The sequence below is a fragment of the Patella vulgata genome, chromosome 2 (assembly GCF_932274485.2).
Source record: "Patella vulgata chromosome 2, xgPatVulg1.2, whole genome shotgun sequence".
NCBI lineage: Eukaryota > Metazoa > Mollusca > Gastropoda > Patellidae > Patella > Patella vulgata.
The window spans coordinates 69,955,148-69,973,843 of NC_065880.2; the positions used below are offsets into that span (position 1 = coordinate 69,955,148).

Sequence of the window (18,696 nt, forward strand, 5' to 3'; positions counted from 1 at the left end):
TAAATCATTTTTATACGCCTACATTGAAATGTGGTTGTATATTGTCGTGGCCCCCTGTCCATCCGGCGTCAACAATTGCTTGCGGACGCTCTAGAGGCTAAAGTAAATTTTACTTTAAATTTATACACAGTGTTTAAGGTCATGAGACGAAGAAGCCTATTGATTTTCAGCGATTTCCGATAAATACTGCCAGAGTTATGGCCCTTGATAACTTTGAAAAATCTTGTGGACGCTCTAGAGGCTAAAGTTAATATCAGATTGACTTAAAATTTATACACAGTGTTTAAGGTCATGAGATGAAGAATCCTATTGATTTTCAACGATATCCGATAGTTACTGTCAGAGTTATGGCCCTTGATCACTTCAAAATATCTTGTGGACACCCCCCTTCCATAATTGCTTGTGGACACTCTAGAGGCTAAAGTTGATATCCGATCGACTTTAAATTTAAACACAGTGTTTAAGGTTGTGAGACGAAGAAGCCCAGTGATTTTCAATGATTTCCGATAATTACTACCAGAGTTTAATGGCCCATGATCACTTTGAAAAGTCTTGTGGATGCTCTAGAGACCAAAGTTATCATCTGATTGACTTTAGATTGATACACAGAGATGAGCAAGTATATTGATAACTTGAACAGCTAAATCCATGATATTAAATGTTTCGTATACTAAACGTTAGCATGGGCAGAACTGAAAGCCAAACAAATTCTAATGGGGCAGTCAGGCCAATTTTTGTCTACATGATGGATTTTGAATGGATCATCTTGGAACTTGGCATATTTATTTCTTATACCGTAAGAACACCAACTATTTGTGCATGCCCCAACCCCCAAGGGCGGTGTCACACCCACTTTTTTGTTTTGTTAATATTTAGTCTGTAAATTTGGAAATGAAATGGGGTTTAACGTCCTACTCCGATTTGGCTAATGAAGATGAGCATTCGGCATACAGTGGGCTATAAAGGAAATTTTGCCTGGGCAGCGGCACTACGGCCTAATGTTTTTCGTTCCATCCAAACGAGCGACAGCTGTCCTTGTCATGCACCACTGACAATGGAAAACCACGCCAACACCAGGATTGACCTGCAACCTACTCACTTAGCCACCTTGGCTCCCCTGTAAATTTGGCAAAACAAACCCAACGCTTAGCCTCTTGTCATATTGTTCGTTGCAGCCATTTCATATTTCATTCTCAATCTTTTTAAAAAAAAGTACCATATCAATCAAAGCAAGAATGTGGACGTATATTTCAGTGGTAGCAATCCTATCTTTTAAAACAATCGGCAAAATTACTGGTAACAAGATTAGGCAATGAAGTGGTATTACTTTGAAGGTTATTGTCAATAGGGGTCTTTCTTTTACCAAATCGAAAATGCTTCCAAAATTTAAAAATGAGCGTTTCGTAATAAAGTCAGCATTTGAACAACATAATCAAAGTTCAAAAATATCTTAAATCATTCTTGTCTAGTGTGTTTACAAGTAATTGTGGATGGATGAATGGACAAAGTCCAATGCAGATGGTGAGATAACTCTTTGATTTGCAATCAAAACATTCTGTATTGTACAGATTCTATTCTTATGTAGGGTTTTCAAAAGATATTTGAGAGAGATATCAGACATGGGTAACATTAATATGTCCAGATTTAATATGGGCGTATAAAAAACACATATATACAGAGTTTTTATTTATTATTCCATTATATAATTAAATCAAATTTCAGCATGCTAGTAAGGCAGATTCACATATCAAAATGAAATATTTTATGAAATATTTGTTACTCAATATTACTGAAGTGTAACAGTACTTATTATTCATGGCACGAGGATTTAAAATATTGTCCACTATAAAGCATCCAGTTTTCTGATTACTGACTTTTATAACAAGTGTTTTACAAATTAGGCAGTATGATTTATTTTGCCCTTTCAGTAAATTTACATAAGAATGATAAGCAATTTATTTTAATTTAATATTTTTTTGATATTTTTATTTTATGACAAATCTTTAATCTTGTATTAGTTCTACTGCATTTTTAACGTCCTTGTAATCTGAAAAAGTGAAAAATACATGATATAATTGTCTTATTATAGCGCTGGCATTATAGCCATGTGGCTCTCATACCTGTAACATTATTAAACTAAAGACTGCTATATATGATTAGAGAAGTTTAGGAAAATACATGTTTACCACGCTTCCGAGGTTGTGGAGGATATGGATAAAAGGCTTTTATCAGATTATTAGATGGTGACTCAGTGGGTTTGACGCTAGCTCACTATCCAGGAGGTTCCTGGGTTCCCCGTGCTGGCTAAGAAAAATTTCCAGCCTGAATTCTCCTAGTCAGTTGAGGCAGTCAGAGCACCTGAGAAGGAAATGTTGTCTAGGCGTTCGGTTGAGATGGAAATCCCAGTTCCACCTGTGCACACTGGTCTCTATTGACCCAGTAGATGCAGAAAAGTAGGATATTGAACATCATTTCATTTATTTAACCAGCAAGAATGGCAATCAGTAATTTAAGTTGCCTATCAATGGAATGGAGAAAATTCACAACGAAGAGAGTTGTATGTGAGTACAAATAATGTGATAAGTTTAAAAAGAGCACAAAGCTTTTTTTTCCTTGTCCTTTAGTTAACTTCACTTTCAATTTAATTGTTGGACAAACTATTTAGACTTGTACAATGATAATTGAGTTTTACTATCAAGTCTGTTAAATCTACCAGTAGATGCAAAAACCAGTTGACTCACCTCATCAAATTTATGTATCTGTCTGATATAGAAATCACCATATCTTCTAGCTACTTTAGTATCGGCTACATGAATCATGTCCTGTAATAAATAACAAAAGAACACATTTTAACAGGAATTTTACCAATCTGTTTCACAGAGGATTACGAAAGTCTTCTAATATCTCTGTAAAAGATGACTGCATTCAACACATGACGTCACATCATTGGCATGTGCATTGTTTACATAAGACGTTACTGGTTTGGGCAGAATGGTGTCTTATACTCATTTTAATACCCATTTATACTAAATAGGAAATAATTTTTACCTACAAATACTTAAAACTTCTTTATTTATTTTTCTAATACATAAAAAAAATGTTTTGGAATTTAATTTGTCGGAGGAAAAAAGTTAATATTTGTAGCTCATTAAGTCGCATCGATGTCATCCTTATCAGTGATTGTAGCAGCCTAGCGAATATTCACTGCTGTTTAGTGTGAAATTTTACTTCATGAGTTATTAAGAATTTCTAAATACCATGATCTCTATGCGTATTTTAAATAAATAGCACTGATTTATTTGTCTCAATTATTCAGTAAGGCTACACAAAATAAATGTCTTGTTTCTCGGGCAACTGACAGCTGAAACTGTAGGGGGGGAGGGCGGTTTATTTATTTTTTTTTATCTCATTTCTGGCTAGAGGATGGTGCAAAATAAAATTTGCCTATTGTTGAAAATTGTTGGGGCGGGAGGGCGGCCTTGTATTTTTTTTTTTTTTTTAATGAGAAAGTCATTACTTGTCTACGGTTTTGCTTTCAGTTATATATTATACATACTTAGAACATAAACCCAAAAATCAAGTCTACTCAAACACTGAACACTGACTGAAAGGAAAATAATTTTCCACATTTAATTCACATAATGTAGCTTACTAATGGTAATAACCATAATTGAAATTGTTTTAAAATAAAATTCCGTACGACTATTAATAGCCGTCCATAATAACGACAATATTTTAAAGAGTAAGCCTCTGTCATCATGTGTATCAAAAATAATCATCACGGAAACTGACACTTCAATCTAAATCTAGTATCGCTGGTTTATAATGATTGACCTAATTCCAACCAATGCATGTCACGTGTCATCGGGATTCGTGAAATGACTGTTTCTCAGGATATTTGGTGTTTCTCAGGATATTCGGTGTTCTATCTGGGGTTTATATCGAATGACTATTTAAATTTAACTAACAACTCGTCAGTAAAACCATCAAATGTGTAATCCAATTATTATTTTCCGGATTATCAAAACTACCGTTAAATGTGCTAATGACCCAGATTCTGACTAAGGTATGGTGACTATCATCGTATCGTATTCGTAGCCACAAGTTATAATAATTAACCTGTTCTACGATTCATTGTTTTATAAGTAGGATTTTTTCAAACATGGACCGACTGAAGCCGGCAATAATGAGCCGATTAAGATCGAATGATTGAAATACATTGCATTGTTGTCAATGACTTTCGGTGTTTAACACGAATCAAATTCTAGTTCACAAGGGGAGGTAATTAAAATCATGTGATACAAAAATGGAGGTTCTTTCGATATCAATAAAAAAGACCCGTAAATGAGCGTTTACATCTGAATGAGTTTAATACATGCGGCATATTTTTTTTATGACTTGCTTATCGATGTTCGGGCGGGCGTTACATATTTTTTATTTTTCATCAAGACTAATAAATAGGCCGCACGCGCAACCAATTTTGCGTGCGGGCGGTGCCCGAGAAACAACTTATTTTATTTGTGTTGCCTAATGGTGTGAAATCATATATATCTTGTGGGTTATTATTTATATGATTATACTGTTCAAAATAGATTATACATCTTAAACCTTTAATTGACAAGCTACTCCTTGGTAGCCGCTGATCATCATTTGAGGGATGAATTCCTTGCAAATAACAATATTGTGAAAGTCAAGTCTCTGGAATATCAGTCCAATAATTGTTCTAACCCATTAAGTATTTACAAACAAAATGATTAATTGAAAATTTCACAAAATTCAGTATCTTCTGCAGAAGTTATAAACAAACCAGCAGCAATCTATTAGATTTGTATAATGGGCATCTTTATAATCCTCAAGATTGAATCCAAGTTGAAAGATTATCTACCATCAATTTGAGTATGGTACATTATCGTGTGAATTAACTTAGTTATTGTCCGAAAAATGCAAGTGACAATCAGACAATTTGAACTTGCAATGGTCATGGTATTTTTAAAATTTATTAATGAAATGTTAAAAACCAAAACGGTATGATATATAATATGGACCTAAAATAATGTTCCCATTATGACTTACTCTGTCTATATAGAAATCTACTTCAGATGCTGATTGGAATTCTCCATCTAAACCACTTGTACCTTTAGTCCACACAACATTCTTCATTTTATGCTACAAAATACAATAAAAGTAGTGACACGTCGAGAACGAGGGATACTAGCCTCTCTCTCTGGTGTTGGTACAACTTTATCAACAATAGGACTTCCCAGGCAATAGTTCTTGACATCCAGGCCATAAAGAAAACTTATGTCACAATGCAATGGATTTTTATAAATACCCATTACTGTTGAATATAAATAAACTGGCTTGTCATCTGTTCACACAGAGCTTTTAAAACCTTTAAGAAATGCTTAGAATTTCGAATGTGATATGTTAGATACAATTCCAATTCTATGCTGATGCTGTTTATATTGAAGAAGTACGGTGATCAATTCTGTATCTCTCGGTATGCCCAAAATGTACAGATGTATGTACGATAACACAAATGATACCAAGTTATCTGAAGTATTTACACATAGACTTACCTTAAAGCACATTAACTGTGTCTTTAATACATCTTCATTCTGAAGAAAATATTTTGCATATATGATATGATCTAATAATAAATAGTCTGGGCTTTTGTTTTGATCAAATATAGGATTATAAAACTATAAAAATTAAAATGTCTTAGTGCAGTTAATCCCAACCTTTTACCACTCGCAAACCCCTCAGTAGATTTGACAAATTTCTGAGTCCCCCCCCCCCCAACATCTGCATCTAGTATGTTCAGTCAGATTTCCCATATTAGTGACATTAGAACTTGGGCATGTGCCAACACTTTTCATTTAAATCTTTAATAGTCCCTAACCTGGACAGTCTGATAAAAAAAATAACCCCACCAACCATTACCAAGATGAACAGTATTCCTATTAATGATAACTCTGGAATTAGTTACTGAAATTCATTGTCTGAATACCAACAAGTTACTACTTTATTGATATATTTAGAAGATAGGTTGCCAGGCAACTAAACATACGCCCACAGCAGCTAAATCGTCCAAGCGGTCGACAAGAGTTGTCGTATATTTGTTCTTTTGTAGGTAATTAGGGGGCATTTAATAGACAATTTCATACAGATGACATTATAATTTTCGTCGTTTGAGGGTTCACAAGGTTCTAAAATCTAAAACAAGGGCTGTAACTCTGGAAGTAATCTACAGAAATTGTTGAAATTTGACAGACTTTTTCGTTTTACTAATTCAAATAATACACATCAATTTCATACAGATCGGATGACAACTTTTGTCGTTCGAACGTTGACAAGGTTCAACAAAGTAAAACAAGGGCCATAACTCTAGAAGTAATTGACGGAAATTGCTGACATTCAATAGGCTTCTTCATTTCACTAATTTAAATGATGTATATGAATTTCATACAGATTGGGTGATAACTTTTGTCATTCAAGCGTTCACAAGATTCAACAATGTGAAACAAGGGCCATAACTCTAGATGTAATTAACGGAAATTTGCTGAAACTCAAAAGGCTTGTTCGTTTTACTAATTTAAACGATACCTATAAATTTCATACAGATCTGATAATAACTTTTGTCGTTAAAGCATTCACAAGGTACAACAAAGTGAAAAAAGGGCCATTACTCACGGCGTAATTAACGGAAATTGTTGAAATTCAATAGGCATCTTCGTTGCACTAATTTAAATGATGCATATCAATTTCAAACAGATTGGTTGATAACTTTTGTCATTCAAGCGTTCACAAGATTCAACAATGTGAAACAAGGGCCATAACTCTAGATGTAATTAACGGAAATTTGCTGAAACTCAATAGGCTTGTTTGTTTTACTAATTTAAACGATACCTATAAATTTCATACAGATCTGATAATAACTTTTGTCGTTAAAGCATTCACAAGGTACAACAAAGTGAAAAAAGGGCCATTACTCACGGCGTAATTAACGGAAATTGTTGAAATTCAATAGGCTTCTTCGTTTCACTAATCTAAATGATGCATATCAATTTCAAACAGATCGGATGATAACTGTTGTCATTAGAGCGTTCACAAGATTCAACAAAGTGAAACAAGGGCCATAACTCTAGATGTAATTAACGGAAATTGCTGAAATTCAATAGGCTTCTTTGATTTACTAATTTAAATGATGCATATAAATTTCATACAGATCGGTTGATAACTTTTGTCGTTAGAGCGTTCACAAGGTGCAACAAAGTGAAACAAGGACCATAACTCCAGATAAAATTAACCGAAGTTATTGAAATTAAATAGGCTTCTTCATCTCACTAATGCAAACAACATATATCAATTTCAAAAAAATCAGATGATAAATGTAGTCTGTAGAGTGTTCACAAGAAATTGTGGACGACGGATGGGGGCGATGGCAATATACGACCACATTTCCATGTGGGCGTATAAAAAGGGAAAACCCCAACATAATTGAATATCAAGTAACCTCTTCTCCCTCTTTAAAGTGTGTTAAATACTTACAACATCCATGAAAGCAGCCAGTTTATAAACAGGTAGAGTAGTATATAATTTTAAATAACTGAAATATTTAATTAAGCATTGTTCAATCAGTGTAATATTTCGTACTCGCACAAATATTTGAATAGTCGCATTTAAAAAAATTATTAAAAATTCGAAATTCGATGTCAATTAAACAACCATACTGTAATTCAATGGAAAAATACATTGGTCTGAAAATACACCCAAAAAAATTTAACAATTGATCATATACAAATAATTGTATATTCAAATAGCTTTTGTAAGCATATAATATGCAGTAGTTACCTGCGAATTGTTGGTACCAGAATCTGTTGACCAACTTCATCTAAGAAAACTCTAAGTTGAAGATTAAAAGGTTCCTGAAATTCATTAATGGTCATTATTAATTTCATAATTGCATCCAACAGATGTACCTAGAACATTCTTAGGTTGTTACAACCTATTTCTTACATAAAGTGAGACTGAATACAAAATGAAATACAATGAGGTTTAACATGTACCAACTAGGCTTCTGAAGATCGACATATGCCATGCACTGTGATGGATATTGTACTTGGATAGTGGTGGTTCTGCAGTCTTACATAAGGAAACTACATCTAAAATCTTGAGATCAAAGCAATAACACTCTGGTGTTTAGTGAGAGAGAGAGAGAACTAGGTCATTTCAGGACTAAAATGGTTCAATTTTATCTCAATAATTCGCTTGCATGTATGGGTCTTTAGCAGTGGGAGGAAACAGAAGAAACCCACGAGCTTGGACAGGCAACCCTACTCCTTGTCATGTACAACCAGGCAATAGAAACCATGCCAGTTGACCCAATGACAGATCTTATGATACAGCGTGCGCGCGCTAACCATTCGGCCATCCACCCCACCCTGGTGGTTAGTGAGCCAACGCCTTACTCACCGAGGCACTGTGACAAAAAGAGACTAATTAAAGACTACTTACTTTATGGTAATTTGCTCCAAGTGATTCATAATTGGGAGGCACTGGAGACAAAAACTTTGGACAAGCAAAAGAAAAACTCTGTTCAAATTCATTAATATCCCTGGAAAAAAAATAATCATAAAACGATCAATCATTATTCAATCGATATGATAAATTTGACAGCATTGGCAATCATAGAATTATTCAGATACATCATAGCCCGGCAATCGTAGAATTATTAAGCTACATCATAGTTCGCCAATCGTAGAATTATTCAGATACATCATGGCTCTTCACTGAACTTTATATACAACAATTTTAAGCCCTGTTTCAAAATGCACGTTTTCACCATTACATTTGCATTAGGTGAACTTTTTCACTTGCGGAAACATGTACATGGAAAATAGCCTTACCCTTTTTGCATTCTGAGCATCTTATCAGCACATTTTTCTCGTAACTGTGAATGAACACTTTCATCTATTCTCATTGGATGAAGTGTTAAACATATGGATAACAATGTATACATCTTATCATTAACTTTTGATATCTGAAAAAAAAAAATATAACAAAATATATGTATAACATTTAATATCAGATTTTAATACTCTTTATAACATAACATCTGGTGTTCCTTGTATATATACCAGTCAAATTTCTTTCCATAAGTGAAACACTAGTTACTAAATTTGAGAAATTTTTAATTAGCAAATAGCACAACAACAGTAATAGGTTTATGTGTGAACACAGTTACATAAAAACATCGTGAACAGTTTATGAGATACCTACAGTAAACAAAACAGGGAAGGAAGGATATCCAGCACCCATTCAATAACCCTCCCTTAACTTCATTTGGATTGAATGATTTTGTAAGTTTTGAGGGCTTAAATTTGATTTTCCATTTACACAACAAATGTCTATATATCAATCCCATCTGATCCAGAAACTGGGAATTTTTCATCGAAACAATAAACTAAAATATCCAGAAACTGGTTTAAATATAAATGAACTTACCTGATCATATATTTGTGGTTTATTTGAGAGAAACATATTTTTAGTTCTCTGTATATATAGTAATATATTAGAGAATGTTCGTATAGCATCCTGATATCTTCTCATCATCATGTACGCAAAACCAACATAATAAAATGTTGTGATCTGACAAGCTGGTACACGAGAATACAGATTCTAAAATAAAGTTTTTTACAATTAGTAACAAATTTAATCTTTAAAACAAATAAGATACTTTTATCCTAAAGCACTACCTGGACATTGTTTATTACAAAGTTTATAGCTGCAGGGTATTATTTCCAAAACATCTATTAACTGTTACTTCTGGGTTCAAGAAGCTAATGAGTTGACTCACTTTACATAACGGATTGGTTGAGATTTATTCATACTTATTCACGTTTTAGACTACATAAACAATGCAACATAAATCTCGGGCAGGGGGATACATTGTCATTGGAGAGAACATGGTATATAGAAAAAATTTTGCAAATGCTCTGCATTTGTGAAGAAGAAAGACAGAAAATTTCAGGTTAATTTGCCCGAGTTATATAATGGCAGAGGATGGGACCTATTTACCCATCACAAACAAGAATATAATAATAGCTGGAAAGAATAGACATGACTTTATGACAGGTGATTATCAATATATTGTCTTCAATTGATCATATCTTTGTAAATATTGAACAGAAGTGAACCATGGATTTTTGTTCCTTTTCGAGATTCAACTTTGACAATATTGTAGTTTGCAAGGGATTTCTCAACTGACATCCAGAGACTGCAAGGTATATAAAAATAATCAAAGTTTAATTACCTGTTTGTTGAAATCTATATTTTCTAGAACTTTCAATGCCTGGTAATAATCTCCTAATAAGGAGTGAAGTCGTAATAAACCAACCAAACTAAAGTAACCCAACATTTTATATAGAGATTGTTGTCCGAATTCACCAGCTACACTATCAGGATCACCTATAAATATTCAAACAGTTATATACTAAAGCTACAATGAAACAGAAAGCTAGTACACAAGTCTGGAAATAAGGCACCTGCCATTGGCAGGCACAAATTCAGGCTTTGTCAGACACAGTTTCTTTGGTGCCTGTTATTTGGTTTGGCATATGTTTGCCTTTTTTTTTATTGTTTTAATTAACATTTTTAACGTTTGTCACAACGTTAAAAACATCAGGTTCAAATAAAATCATTATTTACATACTTCCATCATTTAAATTTTAACAAAAATAAGGGTTGAAAACTTATCTTCAGATATGACAAACAAGCGCTTGCCATGCAAGAGTCGGACAGAAAACAAGCTAACAAAAAGCGACTTTTCGTACAATAGGGTGACATAATCCAGGAAGTTATGGTCCAATATGTGCAAATATCAAAAGGAATCTAAATCTCTGGGATATAAACATATATTTTAAGTTTCATCAAAATCAGATAAAAATTTGGACCTCTACTTTAACACTATTTGCGTACAAGGAGTGGCCATTTTGTATAATAGTTCTGGTCCTATTTTCACGAAATTCAAACTCAATCATTATTAACGTGGAACAATGATATATTTGAACGGCTTTTCAATTAAATAAAAACTGTGACCACTAGGGCGACCACAAACTAAAAACACGATGACTACTCACCACCACTTGTATAAACTTCTAGCTGTTTGTTTATGTTAGATTTCTCTACTAGTGAATGTAGAACATTTAACACACTATGAACATTCCATATCTACAAGTATAATCAATAAGCAATATCAATCACTGGCAATATTAGAAATAAATATATTTAAATGCTGCTGTTGGCAAAGGACCATATGTTTTAAAAACTCAGATCCTTCGAAGAAATAAATTTTATTCAATACTGATTTTTGGGGGGGTTTGTAGCTAATTGTCAATTTTGACAGAAATATAGGTTGGTCTTGTTTTATGTTTAACATTAACTTCAGTTGAATATAAAACAAAAAAACCTGTTAACTAAACTTACTTTGGGATTTTGTTTCAAAATTTCGAGTTCACTTTCACTCTTCTTTCCCAGTTTACATCGGTAGATACTAAAGGATTGAAACTGAAAATAAAATATAAAAAAACAAATTAATATACTCACACACAATCCTTAGAGACAGCACAACATTTAAAATCACCTTTTCTAAGTTTTGTTTACTTCATTATAATGAATGAGAAAATTAGTTTTATAAGCAAAAATTTTGAAGAAATTAACCATTTGAATATGACATACCTGATAAATAAACTCATCAATTATATCCCAGAGCCACTGATTGGGTAATTCTAATGGTACTGGTCCTTCAGAACCTAAAATTGTCATTGTATAACTATAACGAATATTAAAATATTAATCAGTGTATTCTCTATTGTCTTTTTCGCCAGCAAACCCTAATTTTATCATAAAATTTGGTTCTCTATAATTTGAAGCATGTTACTAATGTAAAGCATCTTTTGGTAAATTCTAGCCTATCAAAACAAGAAAACTACCAAAACCATCAATTTCTGAACAAGACAGATTATTGATTTACAGTTATTTTGACTATGGCACTGTCATGTACTGTACAATGTATTTATGCTTCTATAAAACTGTTTATCTTGTCTTAAACTGATGACTTTGAATAGCAATACTACTACTCTAGACAGGTAACTATTTTGTTATGATAATAACTGAAGTAAACTTACTGAGAATATAATTAAAGAGATTACAATAATTATAGTAAGATTCAAATCTCTGATCTAATGATGGACCACTCTGAAAACAAATAAATTATATTTAGTACAATAAAAATAAGACTGTTGTCAACTCAAGCATATTTACTTGAATAATTTAGAACAGACAAGGTATATTTTATGTGTACATGTCTTCTTGATATCCACACTAAGTATGTAGACATTACTACTAGTACGTAAATATTTCCATGACTCCTTACTATAAGTGAATGAAAAATCCTAGGAATAGTGCAGGTAAGAATGGATCTCAGTGATACCAGTGGGACCTCAAGGAAGCAGCCATCCAAAGATAATCCATAATTAATAATCTCAAAGCAACACACCTAATAAACTGTGTAGAAAATTCAAAGATTTTAACCCAGGACGCGTTTCAGATTTTCAACATAATCTTGTTAAGTGTACTGCTTCGAGATTATCATTTATGGATTACCAGTATGTAATACAAGACCCATTGATTGGAAAAATATTTTGGGGTAAAGCTTTAAATTACTTACAGGAACTCTAGCATAGATGTGTCTAAAATGAAGTTCTCTATACAGTATCATGAAAATAGGATCTGAAAAATACAAATCATAATGAAGTCACCAGTATACAATAAAATATAAATCTTAATTAAATCTCTCTAGACACTTTGAAAAAAAAAAAAAGATTTAGATTGGATTTAGTTGTTTTCCGTGTCAAATCTGACAAAATTGTGCTATTTTATCAGTGGTATTTGCTCTTTAAAATGTTTGTAACACAATCTGGGATTGTATTTTTACAGATAATAAAAGTAATATTCTTCCATCAAAGCTCACCTTCTTTTGCTATAATAGGTGCAATACTGTCAGCTTCGGGCCATGGAGAAGTTTTAAAGAAACTTTCAGTGAGTTGAGTAAACCTGAAAAGAAAGACAATGAATTACTAAAACTGACTATGATTTTGATGAAGCCAACAAGAGATTCTATATACATGTATAGTTTGCTGACAAGTTTACAAGAAAAGTTAAATAATCTTACCCATTTTCATATGCATCTTGAATCTCATAAAGATTCTGATCCAAGATATGACCTTGAAATTTCAAGAGAAAATTTTTGATGACCTCAGGAACAATAAATGAAGATGAGTGATATTGTCTTTCATATTCTAAATCTTGCTGGGGATCACCTTTAATAATACATTCATACAAAATATAAGAAAATTTATTCAAATTAACACATGCAATCATTAGATAAAGATATTGACAATTTGTTTAAAATCTGAACATGTTTGATTCAGAAAATTTTATTTTACTCTTTTGCCACAGAGACATCAGTTCAGAGAACAGTTGTCAATAAATTGCAACATAATACAGATGGCAATCACGATGACCTATTATATTTAACCAGCTACAATGGTCATTCCGGAGGACATAGAAGACTAAAAAATTGCCCAGTGCATCCCCTTCACAATACAAGGGCTTCCAAATCAAATCCTTTACTTAGCAACTTAAATTAATTTTTCTTGGGTTTTTTTTCATTGTAACCTATTGTGATGTCACTTTTCGATACCACTTTGTCAGTATGGTGTACATGAAATTTTCTACATCAGATTAAGAAATAAAAACACTGTATAATAAATTATTTATCAATGAACTACTCCATTTTAGCTATTCAAAAAGCTTAGTTTGTTTCTTTGGTTAAAGGAAAAGTAAGGATCTGAAATAGCCATAGAAAGACTCATAATCAATCTATAAAATAATTGTATATCATTACTTTCTATACATACCAAATCTGTACAGAAGCCACCTGCCACAGACTGTGTCAGACCAAAGTTATCACACAAGTCACAACAGCATGTTGTGTGATAATTTGGGTCTGACAATGTCTATAAATGACAGGTACCTATGTCCAGGGTTGTATATATGTTTGTGATAATTTGTACATGTACTTAAAGTCTGAAACAGATGCCTATGCTTGACACATACCTGTATGTGATTCATAATCATACCCCGTTCCATATGTCTGATCAAACTGAAAAATATAGTATTCGCTGTAGTCTGGAAGCTACTGACGGATTGTGCTATCAAATCTGTGACATAGGTTTGACCTCTATATTGAATGCCACTGATGAGATACCAAAATCTGTCAGTAGCTCCCAGATTAAATTGTAATAGCCTATTAGTAGTTGCATTAGTGTTAATATTAAAAACCATAGAAAAAGTTAGATTAAATTGTAAGAGCCTTTTAGTGTTAATAATAATAACTCATTGAAAAGTGTAATTACAATGTAATATTGCCTATTTGTGTTTATAATAATAAAAACACTGTGAAAAATTTTCATTATTTTCTGGTATGGTAGGGTGACCCATGTACTCACAGAAATACAGTCCACCGCTGATAGTTCGAGACTACCACTGAAGCGTGCACATTCGCCGTGCCGAGACCAACTTTCTGACAGTATGATACTATAAATAGCCATGGCACGTGCAATTCTCTACAAATCTATCAACTATTACAGCCGTAAAAAATTTATTGTTGACGATTTTGAATAGCAGTAAAATTAAGCTTCTTGGTTATTACAGCAGATTTAGAAATTACGTTCGTTTCATTTTTTAAATCGCTTTATCATTAACTGTACCGTTAAGAGCGGCATTTTTTGGTTAAGTACAAATATACTATTCAAAAAAAGTAGGGGATATTTGATTTTGGGGGCATAATACCAAAATATGGAAATGACAACGAAAAAAGTCACTATAGAACCTAACAGAAGAAACATTTCCAGTTACATGTGACGCCCAAACGCACCAATAGCTACCGCATGGAATGCAGGTGATGCTTGGGATCATCATGGGGGTCCAACCCAAGATTTGCACGACTCTGACTTTGAATGTTACAGTCATTGTGGCATTGAATTCCAGGGTGGAAACATCAGTTTAATTGTTTTAGTGACCAGAAAACAAATTTTGATATGCGTCGGCTTACCCAAAATGAAAGGTTACGTGCCCTTGGCATGCTACATATCGGCACAACACAGGCGGTTGTGGCGCGGACGATGAATGTTTCTCAGTCTGTCATAAGCAGGCTATGGTCCAGATACCGTGATACACAATCTGTACAGGACAGACCACGCTCAGGTCGACCAAGGGCGACAACTCAAGCCCAGGATCGATTTATCCGTACCTTGGCCTTGAGAAATCGTGTCATCACAGCAAATCAGATCAGCGCTCGTCTTCAAACAGACACTGGTGTGAGAGTGAGTGGCCAGACGATTCGGAATCGACTGCATAGGGGTCACCTTCGCGCCCGATGTCCTCGCGTGATCCCTTGTTTGAGAGATCATCACATTCAAGCAAGACGTCGTTGGTGTAGGGATCGTCAACACTGGGATAATCGACTCTGGAGCAATGTGATGTTTTCAGATGAGTCATGGTTCACTGTTGATTTTTTGGACAGACGTAGGAGGGTGTGGCGTCGTCGAAACGAGCGCTTCCAAGACGTTAACGTCATCAGACATGATCGATTTGGGGGTGGTTCTGTTATGGTGTGGGGAGGCATCACTGTTGCTGGAAGAACGGCTTTACATGTTGTTGCAGGGCGTGTTACAGGCCAGTACTACCGGGACAACATCTTGGCAGTCCATGTTGTGCCGTTCGCACGACGTCATGGCCGCCGTTTCATCTTCCAGGATGACAACGCAAGATGTCACAGGGCCAGGATCGTTACAGGTTACCTCCAACAACAGAACATCACCACATTACCTTGGCCAGCACTGAGTCCCGACCTCTCCCCCATCGAGCATGTCTGGGACATGCTTGGACAGAGGTTACGTCAACAACGTCCTGCCAATGTCCAAGAACTTGCTGCTGCGTTGCAACAGGAATGGGACATTCTGGACCAAAATGACCTTAGACGTCTCATTAGGAGTATGCCACGTCGGATCAATGCTTGTTTGGCAAACAGAGGAGGATTTACCCGTTACTGACTTGGTTGTGATGCTGTGGTAACATTGCTGTTTGACCCCGGGTATCATTTTACCCTTATAATGGTCAGTCTGTGCCTTACTTAGTCTAACGATCATTTGGAATAAATCGATGAATGTGAACTTCATTTCATTTTGTCATTTGTTTCTTCGTCAGTTTCATTAGGTGACTTTAATAACACTTAAAAATCAAATATCCCCTACTTTTTTTGAATAGTATAATATCTCTGAATCACTCGGGTTAGACAGGAACATGATACTAGCAGTAGTTTCATTTTACTTTTACAAGCTTCTTAAAACGATTGTTGAGCTACCTAACGTGCTTATTTCTAAATTCAATTTCTTGTTCTAGCTTTCTGTTATGTTTCGTAAAAAAGTAGTCTTGATTATCCCGACCTGTCAATCAGACGTAGAATGGTCGATAGACTGGTTAAGCGAGACTAATTTCAAAACAAGGGCACGTAACCTATCTTTTACTCAAAAGTGTCTGGATGTTATGGACGACTCTTGGAACCAGTTTTCAGTCTATTATTTATACATGATTAATGGTCATAGCTTTTTAAGTACAACATGATCATTTATTTAGTGACTATAATTGTGTGAAACTGATTTGAGGCTTGGCATATATATAAATATTGTGGCGTAATTGTCGAGATATATGGAGATATTTATTTATGGTGGGTCACCCTAGGTATGGTGCATAACATAAGTCAATGTCACAAATTCTACAAATAAGACGTCTTATTTCAGGGTTGATCAAATTGTGGAATTCCAACCTTTCCAGAGTAACAGTCAGGCACCCCAAATAATAGATAATAAAAATGCTTTTTAGTTTGGTCTAATGAAACATTGCATTTGCTACACACTGTGATGTCTTTGATCGGACGATGTATGCTGACAGTTCCTAATTAGCTGCCTTATGAAAATACCGCTCTTCCTCATCTCTGTTTTAAGGCTAATTTGGAATCCTTGGAATAATATTTTAACATTATTTTCAAGTAGAGTTTTGTGATTAAATACACCCTAAATAAGTTTGAACTGATCGGCCATTACGAGACTCAAAACATGCGCAGCCTGCATGTTTATTTAATCGCTTATTTCTACTTGAAAATAATGTTGGATTATTATGAACTTGTGTCAGATAAGTTGAGAAATGATTCCTTTTGGCGAAAAATATAGAATTATGGTGAAAAGTAGACGGTAAGGGTTCCAAAATATTCTGAGAACAGATGTATTTTACCGTATTTCCATATTGCAGCTATATAGGGATGAATAGGAACTGTCAGCGGACCTGCGGATATCGTCCGATCAAAGACAATTCCTAAAGGAAATGATACTGGATCTTGACCGATCTGGAAAATATATTTCCATGTTTATAACCACAATTCTAACCCTAACCCTTCGGAATAGTTTTTTACCAACAATCCACTGTTTTTACAGCTTCAATTTGTACGTTTGACACGTAAATTGTAAACCTAACCCTAGAAAGATATTTTCCAGATCGGTCAAGATCTAGTCTTGTGCGGAACTAACTGTGATGACATGACTTGCTGACAGCCGGTCGGTTTTTGTGATTATTTTTGTCAAATAGTCAAGTAGATTATGATTAGCCTGTTGGATTTTATATCACCAGTTATTTCCATCACCTAACGAGAACACAGACTCCTTACGTTATTTCCATCTAGATTTAGACCTTTTACTTACATCTGGTTCATAAACATCGTCGCTCCACATGTTTCTTTTTGAGAAAACTTGTTAAAATGGCGGATACTTTGTGTGGTTTCCTTCATGAAAATGGTACCAAGGGAGATAATAAGATAACGAAATTTTCACCCCCTTTTTTTTTATGGCAAGCTGGTCGAATTCTATAGATTTGTGGTATTTACTTCACAAGTCCATAAATGAATATAACTACAATGTTTTACTGAAAAATATTATGATAACATAACACTTTTCAACAACTAGTTAACGTGAAAACTATAAAATAGCAAGTTGTCTCCCCTGATGTGCTGGAATATTAAGAATCATATATTGTAACATAATTCATTAGGAATGTTGAAGTTAGGAGATAAAATATTCCGAAATATTTTCAATTCAACAGTGCTCATTTAGTCTCCATATTAAGTGATTTCTTTTTATCATTGGGGATAGGCCTACTTGAGTGATCATTTATTTAGGAATAAAATTCTCTCAATCTCAGAAATAGTGACAATAGTAATTTATGAGGAATTACGTGTTACAGCATTTGTGTAGACCAAATAAGAAAATACCCAACCAATAAGAACATCTGTAAACAATAGCTGAAACATGTTCATATCACACTACTTGAGTTGTAGCTACGAGAACGTTGCTAAAACCGTCGAGATATACTGATGTGTTTGTTTTTAGCTACGATTGGATACCTTTAGTTCCAAGTGGCAAACTCAGTTTCTTTATTAATGCACATAACATCTTAAAAATAAAATAATTTCTTTACCATTATGACCAATTAAACTTACAGGGGCCAGTGCAGTGGCAAAAC

At 34.1% G+C, this 18,696-nt stretch overlaps 1 protein-coding gene across 2 annotated transcripts; it reads right to left on the reverse strand.

Moving 5' to 3' along the window:
- Positions 1-1,673: 1,673 nt before the first annotated feature.
- On the reverse strand, positions 1,674-17,971 carry LOC126811942 (eukaryotic translation initiation factor 3 subunit L). Of its 2 annotated transcripts, none has more exons than XM_050538007.2 (19): positions 17,880-17,971; positions 14,182-14,227; positions 13,235-13,382; positions 13,034-13,116; positions 12,731-12,792; positions 12,189-12,258; positions 11,740-11,813; positions 11,488-11,568; positions 11,142-11,232; positions 10,316-10,470; positions 9,508-9,681; positions 8,910-9,043; positions 8,518-8,617; positions 7,855-7,928; positions 7,552-7,609; positions 5,580-5,618; positions 5,074-5,166; positions 2,742-2,822; positions 1,674-2,047 (listed from the first exon to the last, which is right to left on the reverse strand). In XM_050538007.2, the coding sequence occupies exons 1-19, from the start codon at positions 17,907-17,909 to the stop codon at positions 2,021-2,023; spliced, it is 1,620 nt and encodes a 539-aa protein (XP_050393964.1). In that variant the 5' UTR covers positions 17,910-17,971; the 3' UTR covers positions 1,674-2,020. The 2 variants fall into 2 exon arrangements, with proteins under 2 accessions (XP_050393964.1, XP_050393965.1); XM_050538008.2 differs by having other exon boundaries at positions 14,182-14,218; positions 17,880-17,969.
- Between the last annotated feature and the right edge of the window lie 725 nt (positions 17,972-18,696).